We start from the raw sequence: 21,863 nt of genomic DNA, 5'->3' as shown, positions 1-21,863 counted from the left end.
GAGTCATCAACCGGAGGAAGAAATAATCGAGGACGTTGAGACTCGTAAGAGTCCAAAACCCTCTTTTATTTACAAGCTCTATCGTGCAATGAAGAGCATTGGGACTCCATTTGAACTATATAGATGATTTCCTTAAAGATAAAAATTATGGGAATGAGTATCTATTTCGCGACGAATGGAGGATTTGGGAATTGCTCCCAAAGGAAAGGCCGAGGAAGCACTTGCGAATATTCCAAGTGACCCTCGTGTATCGGGACCGAATCCTACCGACGGAACGATGATGATAAAATGTTCAGAGAGTTTCAACCTCTAATGGGAGTTGCTGCGAAGGTGAAGGGTAAAAGAAAGGACTTGTTTAAATCGAAGGAACAGGAGAATCTGTTTTTCAGACTATTGAAACGAGGGGTGATAAATCCTAAGAGTGTTGATTTCGATTTCTTGGATGCCATTAAAGTGAACTTAAGGGAGAAGTTAAATCTGCTTCAACTTGAGCAATTCTGCTCCGATACTACAGACGGTTATGCGCAATTAACAACATACTTCTATTCGAATCTTAGCTTTTGGATGCGAATAGAATATCATTCAAGTGTTCGAGATCAAGTCTATGAGGTGGATGTGGACATATTGCGACATAATTGGAGTTGAAAGAGGACGATATAAATCAATCAAGGTTTTAATTGCTCATACCACTCTGGAACTTGTCAAAGACAGGAATACAGAAGGAAGAGTAACATACTCAAGAATGCATGCCATCAACATCTTGCTTCACAAAATTGTGATCAACTGCATCAGCCAAAGTCTACATCAAAGACTCGACTTGTCTAATTCCGAGGCAAAATTGATGTATGCGATCAATTCAGGGAAAAAGTTTCTCTCCCTCATACCATTCTCTTTCACATGTACGAGCAATGGTGAAAGACAAGGGCCAATTGCCTTATTCGGTCTTGTGACCAAGATCTTCGACACTTGAACATTGAACCTCCACATACTCTTTGTGTTCGACCATGCGACAAAATGGTGGTGGGTTTGAAAATGCTGACTAAAATGCGTCTGAAAGAGCTTAGTAAGGCAATGGAGAAGTTCAAAGTGAAGACTCCAACATCTTTTGCATCAAAGAGAAAATGGAAGGAGCCAATGGGTGCTTCATTCAAAAAGAAAAGAGCTCTTATCTTGGAAGATGAAGATGAAGAGGAAGAAGATTTCACTATCCCCGCATTAAAAGAACCGCACGTTCCGTACTTGAATCAACGTAACATCGAAGAAGGGAAAAGAAGCAGAAGAAAAGAACGAGAGAGAATAAGAGGGACAAGCTAAGAACAGAGAAGCAGAGGAGCAACAAGAGAAAGAAAAAGAAGCTGAAGCAGAAGGAGAAGCAAAAAAAGAAAAGTCTACGAGATGAAGCTGCAGAGGAAGGGAATCAAGGCGCGATGAGCATGACCATCACTCTTCCCCAATTGAGGTCTTAGAGACAGGGGGAGATGGAGAGCAAGGAAGGACTACACCACATGCGTCAACAAAGTGAAGGTGTGAGTCGCTCACCAGCAAATCCAGAAGATTTTCAGGCTTCTCAAATGCCTGAGGAAGGACATGATACGTCAACGCCAAATCTGCTCGATTACGCTGAAGTTCCATCGTCTGCCTTCACTCCATCCGAAAAAGCAAATGCGAGCACACAGACGGACAATACAACAGATTTCGTCGTATCCTTGATGTTCTTCTGGAAATGCAGGGTCAATTCTATGCTCTGGAATGTGAACTTCAAGTCATGAAGAATGCTGGAAAAGCATCTTCTGTTACCTTGGCAGATCAAATGAAAGACCTCGCTCTTCAAATTCAAGCCAATGCCAAAGGAGAAGAGGTGGCTCATTTTCGGGAAGACTTGAAGAGGCTGGAAGGCATCGTCCAGTCGATGGGAGACTTCCAGATTGTGCGCATTCCAAAGAAGACTTGACTCCTTTCTCACCTTTTTAATGATGACAAAAAGGGGGAGAATTGCAATTTGAACTCTTTAAATTTGAACTCTTTAAACTCTTTAACTTTAAACTTTGAGACGTGTTTGAATATTTGAGTATGACTTGGGTGTGAACTTGACTGACTTGTGTGGATTTTGATGTTTGACTGTTTGCATTTATATCAAGTATTGTTGTATGGTCTTACTCATGAAAGACTAACCAACTTTCTGTGGATGCAAAGTCTGGTTAATAATTTATTAATCTTTATGAGATAGCATATTGCTTGAGTAATGTTTTGCAGGTCAAAGTCATTCAAATCTACAGAAAAGTTTTGTCACCATCAAAAAGGGTGAGATTGTTGGAGAAATCTTTCCAGAATATTTTGAAGCTGACAAAACATTTCTATCAATCCAGTCTGGATAATCGCAAACCTTTGATTTAGAGTCTGAAGACTTTCGGATCACAAGACTCAAGACTCAAGACTCAAGACTATTCTCATTGATAGTTTTTTTAATCCAGTGACGAAGGCAATCCAGAGCCAAAGTATTTGGTTGAGGATTTGGTCTTATCCTCTGGAGAAGATCTCTTGGCTGGATAAATATAACGGATTCTTTTATTCGTATTCAAAATCGTTTGAAGATCCGATGGTCGACGAAATATTCTTGGAAGGTTCTATTCTTGAAAACCGAGATCCTGATTGTATGGGCGAACAGGATTGATGGGCTATCGTCAGGTTCCTTTAATAGCTCAAATGATCTTCTTGATTGATTCCATCCAACGGGTAGATTGGAGGAATTCCTTTGGTAAGTGCCAACGGGTATGATGGCATAAAGGAGTATAAAAAGAAGACGTTCTAGTTACTTTAGTGTATAATCGATAGAGAAATTCCAGAGTCTGAAGCACCTTGATTATTAGTCGATACGTTTTGAGCGAAATTGTATACACAAAGAGTGTCTATACTTAGTGATACCTTGAACGGGTGTGGTAGATCATCTACACCGAGAAATCAAGGAAGAACAACGCTATAACATCTCTTTGTTCATAGTGGAATCCAGCCAATAGGCTGTCAGTGTAGAAAAGTGGACGTAGGCTTGAAATAAGCCGAACCACTATAAACCCCGTGTTCAATTCTCTCTTCCCTTCTCTCAGTTTTACTTTGATAATTGTTTGTCTCAAATCTATCAACTGTTTAGTATTGTGCAATTATCGAGAAAAATCCTTTATATACCTATTCACCCCCCCTCTAGGTACTCATACTAGCTATATCAAGTGCCTCTCCACAACCGGATCGATTGAGGAATGGACCCATGGGAGAAATCGCCCCCCATCCTAAAGGCCTCAATAATAGCAATGCAAGGCAGTCATCTAAACCATCTGAAATTCCACCTCATTTATTTTGGTAGATGTCCAACATCGCCGAAAATCTCGAGTTGCCTACTTCCAAGGATAGACCTCTAGCGAGGCGGTTCCGAGACAAGTTCAGAAGACTGGTCAGTGACGAAAGGCCTACAACCCGTGGGATGAGATTGTTACTAGAATGAGAAAGCAGATTCAGATCGCACTGGACAGACGGATGCGAAGACCCAGTACATTCAAACTCGGTGAGATTTTATAAAGGAGATTGTCCCTCCCAGCTAGTTCTCATCTGACCCCAGAAATGGCAGATTCCAAAACGTAAGGAAAGGATTCACTGGGAACTAGGGGGTACTCATGAAAGATCAATGGTGTTAGCTACTCCATTAGATTATTACAAAAGAGGCGTGCGATACGATAAGTTGGTTTCGGAGGCACATTGGATCGCTGGACCGGAAAGTTGAAGCGGAGATTTGGTCTTCGGTTGACGAACAACCTTCATTCGCAAACATAATCACACAATACAGAAAACAACAGTTATTAAGGGTCAATCTTGCCATGTTAATCGAATTGACAGAGAGGATATTGATCTTGATTCTGTTGACGTATCGCGAGTGATATTGATCTTGGTTTTGTTACCAAGGAATTTTGATTGTTTTTAATTACGGCTATTTACAAGTATTCCGTAAGTTTGCTTTTTAAAAATAAATAAATAAATAATGCTTAGAGGTAACTCTAGATTCCTTACAATTCTATCTAGAATCTGAATTTAACCCGTTGGTAAAATTTCCTCATTTTTTGAAATTTTGAATTCATAACTTACCCCGTCACGAGTTCTAAGGTCAATTCCAGAATCTAACGGTTTTTTTTTTTTTTTTTTTTTAGTTAAGTAAAACGAAAATGAACTCAATAAAAAAAAAATGAAAGATTCTCATTTGTCAACAACAACAATCCATAAAAGAAAAACACATAAAATGACATAAATAATAAAAGGTTCAAAACACGTAACATAAAAACTAAATTATAGAACTTCAATTCTCAACCATCCATGAAAATGTGCTTCAAATTCTAACTACTTGAGATCAAAAGAAATAACAATCATAGTTAATTAATTAAGAATACTTTTAAATTTAAAATGACCATTAACTAAACTAAAATAATTATTAGAAAGCCTTACTGCATATGTTCATTCCGCTTCAATTAGTAAACTCTATTTACTTATAATAATCTCCTCTCTAAGACTATTCTTATCTTTTAAAAAAAAAAGAGATTAAATAAATTATTCACTCTTTAGATATATGAAAGAATTACAATATATAAAGATAGATAAGAAGTGGAAAGGGAACATAACACCAAAAACTAAGTGAGTCGAGGACGATAATTAGGGATTTTAGGGTTCCCGATACCAATTCTAATTCCTAGTTCCATTCCCATAGGAACTAGGAACCGGTGGTTCCTTTAAAAGTGGAATAGGGAATCAAACCATCTCTTCTAGAACTTGAGACCATACTCACTCCTAATAATGCCAATCTATAGAGGTTTACAACGGTATATCATAACTAATAATAGAACATTGGAGATTTGAGTATTATTTAAAGGGTTTTTTTTTTCTTTTGTAAAGGTAAAGAATATTATAGCTTTGGACAAAATACAAAAGACGGCGCCAAAGGTTTACACTCTAAGGAACACCGAAGAGTGGAAGGGAGCCGTGACAAAAGGCAAAGGCAAGTAGATCAAAAGGAGAAGAACTACAGTTACAATACAAAAACAACTACAACCACCAGACCTCCGCCAAACATTTGAAAATGAAGAACGGAGAGATGATGAAGCTTGTAGCAGAGCGAGAGAAGAAGCGGGGAATCTAAAGTTCGAGACGATCCGTAAAGATGGAGGGATCAAGATCCTAACTTCTTTGGAGACGCCTATTTCTCGGAGTGTCTGGAACACTTGTGAACGTAGTCGCTTTATCTTTGACTATCTTCATAAGGTGGTTCTTCAAAGCAGGGACAAACAGTGCTTCCCTTCGGAAAATAATATCATTCCTTTCCTTCCAAATCAAATAACAAAGGGCATCGAAAGAGAACCACACAATCCGATGGTAAAAATCCTTACCGGAGAGCAACTTGATCGCCCAAGCAAGGTTGTCCATCCATGGCCTCGATTTCCAAGGTAGATTGCATCTTGTCGCCCAAAAAAAAGCAAGCGTGGCCGAGATATGACAGTTGAAGAACAAGTGATTGATAGAGTCCACAATAACATTACAGAATGTGCGAGTACCCGAGTTGACTCTGCCAGAATGGATAAGGAATTCCTGGGTGGGTATTCTGTTCTTGGTAATCAACCACAAGTTAAATTGATTTCTAGGGACAATATAAGAGTTCCAAATAAAGGAGTCTCAAGAAACTCTTTCCTTCTTTGTTCTAATGAAATCCCATGCATAGGCAATAGAAAAGAATCCGGTTGGGTGACGATTCCAGGTGAAACAATCCGATGTAGCAGTCTAATCTGGGATAGAGAAGCTGCAACTCTCAAGTGAACTCTTAAATGAGTGACCGAGGGGGAGAATAAATCTGCAACAACAGCTTGCTTAGGGAGACCCGACATTTCAATGATGGATCTCGGAAATAAAAGATCCAGGGGGCCATGGTGAGCCATTGATCATACCATAAGGAAGCCAAGAATCCGTTACCAATCTTCCAAGCAAAGCAAGACCTAAACTCTGTTCTTAATTGCAATATTTTTTTTCTAGCCCCAAGAACAAGTAGAAGGTGTCGAGGAAATCCAGAAATTGTCCTTTTTAAAGAAATTAGAATGGATCCATCGACACCACAACGATTCTTTGTCAGTGAAAATGATCCATATGTACTTAAGCATGGCCGCTCTATTGCAGTCTTTCAAATTCCTTATGCCTAGCCCACCTTCATTTTTTGGGAGGCATATGTCATCCCACGCAACCTTAGCCCCACCTTTACCAAGTGTGGATCATTTCCATAAGAATTGTCTCAAGTTTGTTTCAATACTAATCAGAACCGACACCGGTAAGGTAAACACACTTGACCAATATGACTAAATGGAATGGAGGACTAACCTAATGAACTGCAGTCTTCCAGCAAATGATAGAGATCTTTGAGTTCAAGATCAAGCCCTAGCAGTGATCTGATCAATTAGAGCAATACAATGAACTTTCCGAAGTCTAGAAGAGATGATGGGAACCCCGAGGTATCGCACAGGTAAGGTACCTTCTTGGAATCCAAAGGCCATTTGAATATTATTGTGAAGAGAAAGAGATCCTCCCAACATAAAGATTTCGCTATTGTTTCTATTCGGGATTAAGCCACTCCATGAAGAAAATATATCAAGGCCCTTTTCGTTAAGGTGATAGACGCCCAATCAGCCCGGCAGAAAAGAAATACGTCATCCGGGAAAAAAAAATCCCAAAACTATTTTTTTTTATCCGAAGGGTTAATACTCTAAAAAATCATAAATTAGTATACATTTGACAAATATACCCAAAAATAATTTTTTTTCACCATAAAAAGTCCCAAACTAGTACACCATCGACAAATTATTAGAAACTGGTACACTTGTGATAAATTTACCTATGTTAGTTTTTGTTAGATGACATATGATAGTTGATTAGTATACTAGTTTGAGATTTTAATCTTTGTTTGTCATAATTGTATCATTTTTGTGGTTTTTTATGGTATTAATCTAATTTAATTGATGGTGTATTTGTCACAAATATATCAGTTTAAGTTTTTTTTCCGTGATTTGAGGTAAATTTATCACAAATGCACCAATTTAAAGTTTTTCGTAATAAAAAATTTAGTATAGAATATATTCATCACAAGTGTACCAGTTTGGGATTTCTAGAATAGTAACCCTTATTTCAATTACAATATTTTACAAAGGTTTAAGATGGCCCATTGTAATAATGAACAACACATCATAAATTTGGATATGTTTTAATTATTAAGATGTACAAAGAATTACGATATTCTATCATAATTAAGAGCAAAATCGCTGTAAATTTGGAGTTCTTCAAAATCAACGGTTTACAAATTTTACAAGGTTAAGTTGTATTGTAGAACGGAACCTCGTAAATTTCTTTTCTTTTTTTTAATCAGGAAGGATTACAAATACTTACGACCATTCTTTGTAATAAAGAACTAAATTTGGATTCCATTCTCGAATTCTCTGCAACGAACAGGGGCCTCAAAGATTGAGGCGATGGAATCTTTTTTTTTTTTTTTTGGTAAGAAGGCGATGGAATCTTAATAACGACGATTTACAAAAGTTTGCGGAGATCTGTCATAACTATAGTTTTTCAATTACGACCATTTACACAGAGTTACGATAATTGTCTAGACAAGAGGAAAATGTCATAAATTTGAGTATTTTAAATTAAGACTATCTCCAAAGTAATCCATCGTAACAAAGGACAATACTTACCGACCAAAAAAAAAAAAAAACAAAGAACAATACATCCTTAGGCGGATAATTTTGAATAAGGACGATTTAGAAAGACTTAGTATGTTTTCAAACTTATGACGGTTTACAAAACATAAAAAGTTTGGAATTTTTTAATAAATATGGTTTTCAAAAGTTTACTACAATCTATCATGATTAAGAATAAAATGTCGTAAATTTAAATATTTTGTCAGCTACATCTATTTACGAAGATTTGCGATGTTTAATTGTGACAAATATAAAAAAAAAAGTCCTAAATTTGGAAAAAAAAATTCAATTACAACAATCTATTAAATGTCACAATGGTTCGTAATTAGAAAATGACAAAAAGCCCCCATCACGTCTTATTTTTTTAGGGTTAATACCCCGAAAACCCCAAACCGGTATACTTGTGACAAATTTACCCCAAACTATTTTTTTGACCACCAAAAACCTCAAACTGGTATACGTTTGACAAATTTACCCCAGACTGGTACATTTGTGACAAATTTACCCTCTGTTAGTTTTCGTTAAATTTTATTATCAAATTATTAAGTTAAATGACACGTGCCAATTGACTTGTATACCAATTTGGGATTTTATGATCCATTTGTCGAGTTTACAATTTTTATGATTTTTTTATGGGATTAATCAAATTTAGGGAAGGGTATATTTGTCACAAATTTATCGGTTTGGGGTTTTTTGCGGTCGAATAAAGTAGTTTGGGGTAAATTTGTCATAAATGTATAAATATAAGGGTTTTTATGGTCGTCGGGATAAATTTGTCACGGGTGTACAGGTTTTGGGTTTTTCATAGTCAAAAAAATAGTTTGGGGTAAATTTATCATAAGTGTACCAAAGTTTGGGGTTTTTCAGGGTATTAACCCTATTTTTTAAAATTTATGATGAGACAAAACACTTTGAGAAGAAGGTTTACAACAATCCGTCGTAATCAAGGACAAAATATGAAAAATTTTGAATTTTTTTAATTAGGTGGTTTCCAAAAAGTTCATGATGTCTCTCCTCTTTTCATTGTCTTTTCCAGCCTTCAATCATGGGAAGGGTTTGAGCTAGTCTCACCGTCCCTCCATTTGTTTTGATTTTCTTTGCGTTTTTTTTTCGTACTTTTCCCCTTTTTCTCTTTCGATTAGTTCTAGATTTGAGAGTTTGAACTCTCTAAATTTAGTTCTAAACTTAGGAGTTTTTCTCTCCTGATTTAAATTTGGGAGGTTAATAATATTTTTGGAAATTCAACAGCTCGTGCTCTATCCGCGTACAGATCCTCTACTTCCAGTTTCAATGATAATCACATAAGCTCTAAAGTCTTGCTAAACTATAAAGATTTACTCTTTTAAAGGTTAGATCTGTGTTTATTCAACCTAGTTTTGGTTAACTCCATATGGCAATAGTGTAGAGGAAGCCAAACCTAGGCACTTACCATCAACTAACAATGTCATAGTTATTGGAGAAGGAATTTCCAGTGTATACTCATCACTAATGATGATACGAGATTCAATTTTTTTTTTTTGGTCGGTATACGAGATTCAGTTATTAGCCATCAATTATTTTACTTGACAAATCCATTCTTTTAAAACAAGTGTATGCTTAACCTCGTCGGTATTTTGTTGATTCTCCTTATTTTATGGATTTGACTTTGTTTTCTAGTATTCTGGCCTTTGCTTTTTTTTTCGATTTGCCTTACCATGAAAGTTTATATACTTCTCATGTACTATTTGAGCCATGAATATAATTTTTTTCCAGCCAAAAAAATTGAATTATTTTTAAAGCATTCAGATTACGGCAGTTTTTCAAACAAGGAAAAATTACGGTGGTTTAAAAGGTTTGAACGGTTCGGTCATAACAAGAAAGGTAACAATGTAAAACAACCCTTAAATTTGATTTTTAATTTGTCGGATGTGCTTTCTTTAGTGGGTCGGATGCTGATTCGCACGTGTGCAAAACATTTTATGATTTCGTTTATTTCACGGAAAATAACTTATAGAAAAATATTTTCCGAATTTTTCGGCATTCATTTTATGGAAAATGAACTAGTTAAGGAAAAAAATTTCCACTATTAGAAAAAACACATTCAAAAGTGGAGAAAATATATTTCACTTTTTCCATTTCATTTTCTTTCACTAAACACATTTTCATTTTATTTTCATGTTTTCTTTTGCTTTTTTATTTGTTAACAAATTTTGGTTTTTTATTTTTTTTTCTTTCTACCTTTTTCTTCTTCTTCCTTGGCCTTGGCTAATCATCGACCACAACAATGGCCAACGACCAATCACAACCAGCTTGAACCTCGCCGACCTGTGGCAAGGCTTCACCTCACCTAATCTAGCAAAGTTGAGCTCAGTTGAGATTGGCGAGCTGGGCAAGGCTTGAGCATCACTCGAGGTCGCCAAAGGTTGGGGAGGCTTTGGCACCTAGGCAAGGCCCAAGCAAGCTCAAGCCTCACCACCCCAAGGAGAGATCGGAGCTCGCCAATGGCAAGTCACTAGCCATCACCATAGCCGGCAACCAACCAAAGCCAAGGAAGAAGAAGAAAAAGAGAAGGAAAAGAAAAAAAAAATAAAAAAGAAAAAAGGAAAAGAAAAAAAACTAAAAACTAAAAGATCTATTAAAAAACAAAATATTGAAAAATTATTGAAGATGAGTACATGCAGGAAAAGATTCTTCTTAGGCGAATGAGTACATGCAGGAAAAGATTCTTCTTAGGCGAAAAATATGTTTTAATTCATTTCAAATTTCAACTGAACATCCAAAAATATGGTTATTTTTCTACAAAATAACTTTTGAAAAACAATTTCCGGAAACGCCATACTTTCTGCAAAATGAGCGAAACATCTAATTCTTTTTTGCTTGTCTGAATGTATATTCTAGACAGCTAGTTAAAGTCAGCTAAAATTCAACAACCAGATCTTTCCATCTCAATCTATCAACTGTCTTAGTTTTTGCTATGCCATTGCCACCAGCGATTTCCTTCAAAAATTGTTATGGATGATCAATTCTAGTCTGTTTCCAAGATAGAGTAGGGAACCGTGAATCAAATGAATTGGTCTAAAGATTGAGAATTGGACCGAACCACTGGTCTAATCCAATAGATTAGGTCTTTTTTTTTTTTTTTTCTCACTACTTGCTCCCTTCTATTATGAAGAAATTAAAAAAAAAAAAAAAAGATTGGTAAACCTCTAAAAAGGGAAAACCCATCGGCCACCTCAAGAGTCAGAGTCGGGTCGGGCCGTGCCGACGAGACGAGTTCTGCTGACTCACCGCGCCAAGCTCTCGAGTAGTCCAGTTCCTTCGCTTCGTTCTTCGACTGCAGGACGCAGACGCCACAGGAAACCCGAACGATCCGCTCCCTAAAACCCTAAATTCTCTCTCCATCTCTCCGACGCACCCGCGCGAAACCACCATCGACACTAGCTTGCGCTCTCGTAGGATTCGAGGTCCTGTTCGCTTCTGCTTATTTTGCTCACCGTCTGCGTTGCCGGCCGCAGCGGCTCCCCCTGGAATCTCACCTTTTTGCGCCGCGCCGCGCCGCGGAGGCGATTTCGGTTTTTTTATTATCTTTTGCGGCTGTCCTTTTCCTTATGTCTGACGGTTGGTCCGTTGATTGCGATATGTCTGGACCTTTACTCCTACGGGCAAGGAAGTTATCAAAGAGCAGTCTTTCGTATTTCTGAAGCGAAATGAGTTGTAGTGGCGCTCGTTTGATTAATGTTAGAGAATGCGATTCTTGCTCATTTCTTGATAGCTTTGTTGGGCACGGCTGGTGCGAGAGCCATGAATTGCTCTTCGTTGGGCGCTTGTGGACTTGCACAGAAGGTGTTTAGGAAAATGCTCGAGTGAATTGCGATTATACTTCTTTGCGAGGACAGTGTCGTGGACATTGAGAGAAATCTTCACAACCGTTTCTTTATTCTCCATCTGTGGATTTCTGATTATAAATTTTTTTGTTCAACCATTTTGTTTCTGTCGGATTGATGAACTATTTGCTTGCAATTCACGTCAATATTTCCCTTCATTTTTATAGTAGATGCCAAAAAAAAAAAAAAAAAAAAAAAGGTGTTAACAGAAATCCCCCTTTAAGGAATTTGATTGCTTGGAATGGGATTCTATCTTCTTAATTCTGTGGCAATGAACAAAACAGTCCTTGTTTTAGTGACTAATAAAGTTGGCAAGTACCCATCTTTCTCTTGGTGATAAGAAAAAAATGTTTACTTAATTAACGAAGAACGAGCAAATTTGGGATCATCTTTTGTTCATTAGAAGCAACTATGTTTAAGGAACTTTTTGTAAACTTCATATGGTATTCCGTTTTATGATGAGGAAAACTTTACCTGCAGAGAAAGAGGCTGAGAGGAAGGAAGAGGAGGGAGAAAAGATGGTGTTTGGGCAAGTGGTTATTGGTCCTCCAGGATCAGGAAAGACTACTTATTGTAATGGCATGTCTCAGTTCCTCCAACTCATCGGAAGGTATTCTCACTCTCTGTATGTGTCAGCTTGTTCTTTTTATCTATCTTTGGAATTTGGATATGTATTCCTTTCAAGATATGGAATGACGAACATCAGATTCACCCCTATGTGCCCCCATCTTTGGGAGCAAGTTACGTTTCTTCACAGCTAGATAACTTACTCTGTTCCTACCTGATTGTTAGCAGTCTTGTGAGGTTTTAGGGTGGTTGTGGCCAGTGACTGTGATACTTGACTGCAGTACACCTGTGTAGGACACAAATGTTTGGTAGCTGAAAGTTTAACTTTCTTGGCGATAATAACAACCACAAAAAACTAAGTACGATGCACATGACCTCATTTTATCGGGTTTTAGTTGCTTCCAACTAGTTTGTTGTTAAGAAGGTTTTCTCCTGTACCTGATAATGCATTGCCCTGTACAAGCTTTGGAGTCTAAAATAGCCATCTTCCTAAGAGTGTCGTGGTTTGCCGGCGGGTGTATATTAAGCTTTATGAAGGCATTCCACACTTGCAGTGGTGTTTGATCATTTATATGTGGATTTTTGTAAAGTTCACTCTTCCTGATCTTAGCTGGTTACACAACTTTTTTGACTGTTTATGCATGTCACATGTTGGCCTTTACTGTTTCTGGCTTTTGAATTGTCAACAATCAAGTGGGTGAGTTCAAATCTATTCATCTGTGTTTTTGTACTAATCACTTGTTTGCAAAATACTTCTACCACCAAACTCATGGTTGTGATTTGAGGTGTGCTTTTGCCGCACAAGTCACTGGCATGTAAATAGAGTGCACAACGTATGCAGAAGTTCTTTTGATTGGTTTTAAGGAGGAGTCACCAGCATGTAAGGATATGCATGATACGAAATGTGATAGCAAAACTCCACCTACTATTTATAATGATACATGGCTATGAAATGTCAGAATCCAGGGAATTTTCCTTAATTTTAGCCCTCCATGCTTAATATATTATACCTTCATTGGCAATAGAGACTCTTTGTACCAATATGATTAACCTATGTGCCTCTTAGTGTAGGTTTCTACCTTGAGATTTGTGGTAAAAGGAGATATGAAAAGAATAGGAGACAGGAAATTCAATGTGATTTGTGATTTCTGTTCTTATTGCTACATACATCATATCATTTCCTGGAAAATTATTGTATTCACTTCCTTTGATTTAGTTAAGGAATTATTGTATTGTGTTGGCTTGCAGGAAAGTTGCTGTCATTAATATGGATCCTGCCAATGATATGTTGCCGTATCCTTTTTATACCTTCTTAATTACATGTTGAATCCCGGTTGTTGCTAACTAGTGGAAATTGCTGTCCCTGTATTGCCCTTAACATGAGAATAGGTATGAATGCGCTGTAAATATTGAGGAACTTATAAAACTAAGTGACGTGATGATGGAGCATTCTCTTGGGCCTAATGGAGGTGACCTTGCAGTTTCTGTTTCACTTTCTTTGGAAATCCCTTTTCAGTAATTAACAACAGAGGCACCTAGACGTGTTATGCAAAAGACTTTATTTAAGATATCTTACAAACATGCACCTTGGTGTTTTTTTTTTTTTTTTTTTCCATATGCAACACACAAACGAACAGCTTCCACTGTGGAAAATCAGATTCTACATTTTCCCTGAGGATCCCTTCCTTATGTGATTTAACTATGATTTATATTCTGTTGCTTCCATTCACATTCCTTTATTATTATGTTGGACCAGGTCTTGTGTACTGTATGGATTACCTAGAGAAGAACATTGATTGGCTGCAATCTAAGCTGAAACCTCTTCTAAAAGGTTGGTATACTAGGATGATAGATGTTGCTTTCTGTACATGTAAATAAACTGCCAGATGAATTTGGCATTCTTTTCATGTTATATTCTGTTAAAGCGAGGTTCCTTTTTCTGGTTTGTTATCTTCATCTATTAGAGGATGAGATCCTAATGCTTTGGAAATGACAGTGTTGGCATCCCTAACCAATTGAATAGATTATTCCGGTGTGTTGGATAGAAATCTCACATAGAAATCATGTGAGATTACATTAATTGATCTAAAATCTTAAACCAGCAAGCAATTAGCTTGTGAGGTGTGCTAAACAGGTCCCTTCACTCTCTAGTCCCGTATAAGATGGGCCTTTCACTGGAAAAACATGAGGTAGATGTAACCATGTCAAACAGAAAATGGGAATAGCAACATAATAGCGGGAGTAATATGCAAAATAACAAGAGAGAGAATGCACTCTGATTAAAGAATACTAGACTTCAGTTAATCCATCTGAAGTTTGAATTCTTGCTTTGAGCTCTGAGACCTTGGAACAGTCAAATAAACAGAGTACTATATGTGTTCAAGTCTATTGGTCCTTCATTAGCAATTTTTTTGCTCTACGTTAAGACCAAATGGCAACTTGTCCATGAGAGGGAATGATGGAAAACTTCTGTGACTTTGCTCATTGCTGATAGAGAGTACTGTTGTTCTTCAAACATCATTTTTTTAAAAAGTACGTAATGGTTCACCACATTGCTGTTTATCATTGGGTCTTTATACCTTTGAGTGCATATGCAGATAATCCTATAAAAAAATTTATAAACAAATGAAGGGTGATTTGCTTATGAGGGCTCTGCCATTTTCGGTGCGGCTGCTAAGAATAGTTAGGAGGGTGATTTGCTTATAGGGCAGGTTGAATAGTTTCTGTGCAGCTCTGCCTAAAGTTGGACTTGCCACTCAAGGCTCACCTTTGTAAATCAAGTGCAGGTTCATGTTTTAAGTGAGTCATGTTTGGAATATAGTCTAGTTTTTGACTACTTTTGTGATACTTTAAGGCTAAAATAAAAGCTACATATGTAGCTTATTGTGTTTGATATGACATGTTCGGTGAATTTCTTGTTCCCCCAACACCTCTCTCTCTTCACCCCCTCTTTCCCTATTAGCATGTCATTATGCATGTCTCCATGCTCTATTCTGTATATTTTTGAGTTTTTCTTTATATACTTTATTGCCCAATAATTTACCTGCCACTTAATATTTCTGCAGATCACTATCTTCTCTTTGATTTCCCTGGCCAGGTGGAGTTATTTTTTCTTCACTCAAATGCCAAGAGACTTATAGAGAAACTTGTAAAGAAGTTGAACCTTCGTGTATGTATCACTACATTCTAACTTATCAATTTGATCTACTTGTGGGGCAAATCTCCCAATTTGACTAACCAAAACATGTTTCTACTCTCATGCAGTTGACCGCAGTGCATTTAATTGATTCCCATCTATGCAGTGATCCAGGCAAATATATAAGTGCTCTGCTTCTCTCTCTATCGACCATGCTACATCTGGAACTCCCACACATCAATGTCTTGTCTAAGATCGATCTTATTGAGAGCTATGGGAAGCTAGGTGCTGCAGCTATATAGAGTTCACTTACTGATTGTAAATTCCAGTGAAATAATGCTGACCATTTGCAGACATTTTACAGCTTTTAATCTCGATTTTTACACGGATGTGCAAGATTTATCCTATCTACAGCAACATCTTGACCAGGATCCTCGCTCTGCAAAGTACAGGTGTGATTTTGTGTAAATAAGTGGCATGTGTCTAGGAATCATTATGTTGCGTATATATACCTTCCTAGTTTATTTTCTATTATTTCATGGATTCTTGCAATAACCTTGAGTTTGGAGTTAGGCATTTAAATTTCATTTAACCCTGATCGTTAGTGCCGTTATCTGTATCATCCAGGTGATCAGATTCTGTGATGTGCCTGCCCGTTGTTTTATACCAATGCAATGATGATGATCTTCCTGCTGCCTTACATTTTTTATTTGGAAAGGAATGTTGTGCGTACTCTACTTTATCACGTTTCTTGTCTGGTATCCCACAACCCATTGAACACCTCATGTCTAAGAAGTATAAACTTTTTCTGGCCAAGTAGGATGAGCAGATCTCCTTTATAGTGGTGCATGCTGATTATTGTGTCTTGTATCTCCTGTCCTGGATCCAACTGATCACAAATTTACTGACTTGGAGCTGTTTTGATTGTTATCCTAGGAAGCTTACGAAGGAACTTTGCGATGTGATAGAAGATTATAGTCTTGTCAATTTTACAACTCTGGATATCCAGGTATATGTGCACGTCCTTGGTCCCCATTTTTAAAATGGTATTTAAGTTTGGAATAATTCCAAGAGAGGTGAAAAAAGCAATATCTCATTGAAAGGTTCCATTAAAAGCCTCTTTGGTTTCATTTTCTAAGTCAAATTGGTGCTTTCCAGGACAAAGAAAGTGTTGGGAACCTCGTGAAGCTGATAGACAAGAGCAATGGCTATATATTTGCTAGTATTGAACCTAGTGCTGTTGAATTTAGCAAGATAGCCATTGGTCCGGTTGATTGGGACTACTACAGATATCCTTTTCTTTGGAAGCTCCACCCAATCTCATGGTTCATGTTTGATGTTTCTCTTATATGCCTGTTATAGAAAACAGTAGTCCTTTTGGTGCGACATGATGCGATCATCGGTCAATTTTGTTTAATGATATGTCATTTTCTAGTGCCAAAGAAACATAATATGTGGCGTACTACTCCAAGTAATAGATATTGCAAATCATGGGTCTATGCATGGAGGGAAGAGATTGGCTTGTTCTGGGATGAAGTTAGGTCATTTATTCTTGAAAACACTTGTGAAAACCACGTAATGGTTGACTGACTATCTGCTGTTTAGAATGGGGGTGGCCTGTGAACTTCCATTTGGCACGAAGTCTTGCTATTGCCGTTCTTAAGTAACCATGTAAGGAACATCGGTAGGCGTTAAGTTTGTGCACTGCTCCAGGAGTATCTGAGTTCAGATTTTAGTTTCCATCCACTGTTTTACTCACTTTGTACGGCGTGTGACTGTTGTGATCATTGAGCCTTACAATGGCATTAGTCCTTCTGCAATCTCATAAGGTTAGTGAGATTTCCTTAACAAACCAGTCTCACAGTGGCAGCAGTGCAGGAGAAGTACATGAAGGATGACAAAGATGATGATAATTAACAGGAAAAGGTGAAGTTGAGTTGTCAATCTCTTTACAAGCTTCTGTTGTTGAGCTTGAATGTCACCTTCAGATGTCATGTTGTTTTCTGCATATGCTTAGTCTCTCTCTTTCTCTCATCATGCAGTTGAAAAATGTTCTGATCAACTTGCGGCTCGAAGTTGCTTTGTGTGATGGGAAATGAGGTGGAAACTGCAAAGTATTGATGTGGAAACTGCAAAGTATGCAGGTGAAAAGATCGCTGCTTCAAATCTTTCCTCCAATCAATATCTCCGGATAATCACAACGTGCTTGTCGAAAATCAGGGAACTAACCAACTCTTTGGATTTCGGCATCCTTGCAGAGTATAAAAAATGAATTAGGTGGGGTTCCTTGACTTTAAAAATTGCTTAATTGTGACTTTGCTATGTAAGCTGTAGAAATTTGAGAGCCTTGAATGACTCAAAAACACTCGTTAGGTGTTGTTACCTACACTTTGTTGTGGCAAATGCTTAAATTCAGATGTAAAGTCTTGGATCTTTCTCGCAGTTGTATGGCATGTCAAGTCAACCGTGAATGACTTGAGAACCCTCGTTAGGTGTTGCTAACCACACTTGTTACTGTCAAGTGAAGATTTTTTTGATACATTATTTGAATGTCATTTCCATGCTTTGACGTAATTACAATAGAAGTCCAAGTAACGTGTGGTACATGTTTATACAATCTCTTGCAAAGCTAAACCAGTCGCTTTCTGTATGAGCTATTCTGCCCCCTTGTGTTGACTCTTAGTTTGTGTCCGATTTGGCTTCAAGCTAAGTGAAATCCATTTTTAATTTTCTGTCCAAATCAAGATATCGTTTAGATTTATAGGAGATCATCGAAAAAGTCTCAGGTTTAGATGCTGAGATCCCGTTAAAGCAGAAGTCCTTTAGCATCCTCATTGCGTTATAATCAGGTTTAGAGTTGAGGGACCTGTGGTAAAATTACATTTCACTTAAAAAGTATATCTTTTAGGATTTGAGATTTGGTTGGCCGATAACTTGCAATTCCGATCCGATTAATCATGATCTAAAATAATATCTATTGTTTCGAATCATCCTAAAATCATTATTTTCGAATAATGATCTATGAATCACGTATAATCATAATCATTAATTATGTACGCTTCTCTATATATGGAGCACACGTCACGTGATCGTCGACTTCTATTATAGATCTGATTCGTGCAGGTTTTTTCTCCGTGTCGGGCACTGCCCGCTTAAAAGAGCCGTGAGGAGTGGATTCGATATAAGGTTGAAACGACGTGGAGGGTGTGTATTGAGGCCCGTTTACTATTCACTTTTGAGTTCGTAGCTACTTGCCTCATGGAAGACCTTCTAGATGCAGCAGTATAAGCCAAAAAAGAAAAAATATATATTACCTCAATTTACGCGTGAGAGCCAAACAAGAGTAAACTATTTGAATGAGAATCCTCCGAGAAGTAATGTCTTTGTATTACTACTTTATTCATTAGTATGATAAGACGAAATTATATATGAGTTTCTGATAAATTCACCTCCCACGGGCCAAGCCTAATTAATGAGAAAGATTTATGTCGAATAGGGATTTAAATGGGATGAAATTCTTGAAGCACGAAATCCCAACAGAGCACATGATTATCAGCTGCACTATCAAACTTCTATAGCGATTTCTTCTGTGAATTGATAGCTATCAAATTGGTTGGTAAGATATGCGCTTAGACAATCTTAGTACTTAAATCGATCCGCTACATGGTACTACGAACCAGAATTTTGGAACTCTTTTTTGTCTATTTCCCCCCTTCTTTATTTATTCTTTTTGTTGTTGTTAGCTGTTCATAGTTCATCAGATTTTGCACATACGAGTTGACCGGACCAAGCACAACGCAGTTGACCTCCGCCCTGCTCTGCAAGTCACGCTTCTGGTTTTTAGCGTGAAGACTTGTCCAACTCCTAGAGAGAGAGAGAGAGATGGTGGTAAATTCACGCGTTCTTTATATTCCTCTAAATAAAAAGAAAAATAAATTTTTTTGGTCAAAAAAAGTAAAGTAAATTAACGCATCTCTTTTTAGGGAACAATTTGGGAAATGATTATTCCCATGAAAGGGAAGTAATATGCTGTGAAATTTCTTGGGCCGTACCTCGCATGCTCTGGGAGTTTTCTGCGCACCATACTAAGTTCCCCCTTTTGTACGTCCGAAAACGAATCAAGCGTGACAATGGGCGGGCCATTTACGTCGAGTCTAAGGATTTCGTGAAAAATTATATTGCTAGGATGACGCATCGATTAATTAAGCCAAAAAGAGAAAATGGAAACACTTATAATGGCATTGAGGGTCAAAGCTGGTAGGTCTCTTGACGAATTTAATTGCTTGTCCCAGCAACCAAATGACCAAATAAAGAAGACGTGACGTTGATCTTAGTATGCATGAATGGGATGTATTATGTAGAATGAAATAAGCACAATCAAAGCAAGTCTCCCATCCGACTTCAAGAACCGTCAAAATTTTACCGATGAATTGAATAAAAGGAAGGATTTTTACATCCATCCGATTCAAGCAACCTCAATTGATCTTAGTCGTTAGATCATGTTGACCTTATTTAGAGCTTGCACAATTCCACAGTTCACATCATTCTCGGCCCATGTGATTTGGGTGCACGCCAGATTTCTTCTAGATGATGTGCATTTTGCGATGGTCATTAATGACATGCAATAGTGTCACTAGAAACCAATTTAAAAATGTGGCGCAGCTTTGATTTCTTCCCCCCTCAAGAAGGGAAAACCCTGTGCAGACTTTTTGTGAGAGAAGCTTCTAATGCCTATGCTATTCTTTTCAAACCATGAATTTGACTTAGTTGGCTCTTCCTGGTGTCTCAGCAATCTACACCCTCTTGATAAGTGCCTGTCTCTCTCATCCTCCAATCCAAACTCCAAATCCATTCTATCAGAAACCGCATCAGTTCAGTTTAGTCCTCCCACCGAGAACTTCAGAAATTCGATACCAGATGCTCAGCTCGTTCATCTGCGGCACTTTTCAACCTGAGGAAGGAGAAGAAGATGATGAGCCCTATTGGAACAACTTCCCTAGATCCCCTGGAAAACCCAGGAGGCACCGCTTGCTCAGGAGGAGCAGCAACGGCTATATCGGGAAGGAGAGCAAGAACCCGTATGCGAACCGGGGGCTCGACAAGTTCTCGGCCCTCGTGGCCGACCTCGAGGAGAAGAGGAAGGAGATATACCTGCAAAGCGGGTCGCGGGACATAGCCTTCGTCCGGTTCGTTGCGTCGAGCTCGGACAACTTCGTGCCGGTCGTCGTGAAGGCGAAGGATCATCACCATCATCACCATCATCAACATCATCATCATCAGAACAAGGAGAAGAAGAAGGCAGAGAAGAGTGAGGCGAGGAAGAAGATTGCGAGTGCGATCCGTGATTCGGAAACCACGGTCGAGTCTCCAGAGGAGGTGAAAGCAGCGGATCAACCCAAGGTGGAATTGAATGAGGCGGCAAAGAGGAAGAGCTTCTCGTGGAGGAGGCCATCTTGCTATGTGCCTTTGGCTATGATCATGATCTTGTTGCTGTTGACTTTGTTTGGGAGGTCATTCGCAATCGTGTGCACTTCCCTCGGGTGGTACATGGTTCCTTCCCTGAGAGGAAGGAGCTCGACTGTCGCGAGGAAGAAGAAGAAGATGGAAGCTTCTGGCAAGAGGGGGAGTGAGAATAAGGACATAGCGAGAATTGGTGGAGCATATTCTCCTCCCAGGAGCAATAACAGAGAAGAATATGGCAGGACGTGACAAGATGGACATTGTAAAAGCTGGTGAAAATGAACAAATTTCCGTGATATACTCTTAATTTGATCTAACTTCTCAGTCCCTTTTTTGGGTCACAGAGACGATAATTGTTCATTTTGCAGAGAAAAAAGGGATTTACTCTCTAAATCACATGTAGGGTTAGGGTTTACATAAACGAATTTTATATGTCTTGGCTGTTGGGAGGTCCTTCTCTTCTTTCTGGACATGTCCTCATAAAATGCCTCTCAAATTTGTGAATAATGACTTACGAGCCATTTTGGTTGTCCTGGGGCTAGACAGAGAGCACTCCTATAGCTCCCCCAGGAAGTTTGCTTTGTAAAGACAGCTTCTGTTCAGGATAAGATTTAAGACGTACATGTTTTTCGTTTGTTATATAGACGGACTTCTCCACAATCCTTTTGAATGTATCTCTAGTAACACTCCCAAAAGCAAAGATGCAGACAAGAGACATCAGTGAAAGATTGAGTTTGAAAGCTTTGGCAGAGTTCTATCCACTTCGGCCAAGATCACCAATGCAATCAAAGGGCAGAGAGAGCATCATCAATCGGGTCCATCCGTCTGAAGCTATCAACAAAGCAACCGAGACGTGCACTTCTTGTCTTAAACAGCAAGCAAATACTGGTCCGCATTGAACTAGCAACTAGGAACGATCCACATGCGGGAATCATTGGAAGCAGCCTTCATGTCACACTAGCGCGAATCACTTACCCTTAATACTTGACTTCAGGGTTGGTGTTCTAGCCAAAGCTAGCATTGCATCTGTAGAATTCATCGTTGTACAGGCTAGAATACGGAATAACAAGGTAC

At 38.2% G+C, this 21,863-nt stretch overlaps 2 protein-coding genes across 3 annotated transcripts; both read left to right on the top strand.

Annotated features, from left to right (window-relative positions):
* Nucleotides 1-10,984: 10,984 nt before the first annotated feature.
* On the top strand, nt 10,985-17,903 carry LOC104449257 (GPN-loop GTPase QQT1). 2 transcript variants are annotated; one of them, XM_039316096.1, is made up of 12 exons: nt 10,985-11,206; nt 12,107-12,236; nt 13,442-13,486; nt 13,583-13,662; nt 13,950-14,024; nt 15,259-15,362; nt 15,458-15,614; nt 15,694-15,781; nt 16,266-16,338; nt 16,488-16,618; nt 17,192-17,255; nt 17,372-17,903. In XM_039316096.1, exons 2-11 carry the CDS (start codon nt 12,145-12,147, stop codon nt 17,244-17,246), a joined length of 900 nt encoding a protein of 299 aa, XP_039172030.1. In that variant the 5' UTR covers nt 10,985-11,206; nt 12,107-12,144; the 3' UTR covers nt 17,247-17,255; nt 17,372-17,903. The 2 variants fall into 2 exon arrangements, with proteins under 2 accessions (XP_039172030.1, XP_010061668.2); XM_010063366.3 differs by having other exon boundaries at nt 10,985-11,305.
* Nucleotides 17,904-19,973: 2,070 nt separating this feature from the next.
* On the top strand, nt 19,974-21,410 carry LOC104449258. Its single transcript, XM_010063368.3, has one exon. The coding sequence runs from the start codon at nt 20,247-20,249 to the stop codon at nt 21,036-21,038; it is 792 nt and encodes a 263-aa protein (XP_010061670.1). The 5' UTR covers nt 19,974-20,246; the 3' UTR covers nt 21,039-21,410.
* Nucleotides 21,411-21,863: the final 453 nt, after the last annotated feature.

Source organism: Eucalyptus grandis, chromosome 6 (genome assembly GCF_016545825.1).
Source record: "Eucalyptus grandis isolate ANBG69807.140 chromosome 6, ASM1654582v1, whole genome shotgun sequence".
In the NCBI taxonomy this organism is placed as follows: Eukaryota; Viridiplantae; Streptophyta; class Magnoliopsida; order Myrtales; family Myrtaceae; genus Eucalyptus; species Eucalyptus grandis.
The sequence above is the reverse complement of the archived record's forward strand: the minus strand, read 5'-3'. Positions and strand labels throughout refer to the sequence as shown.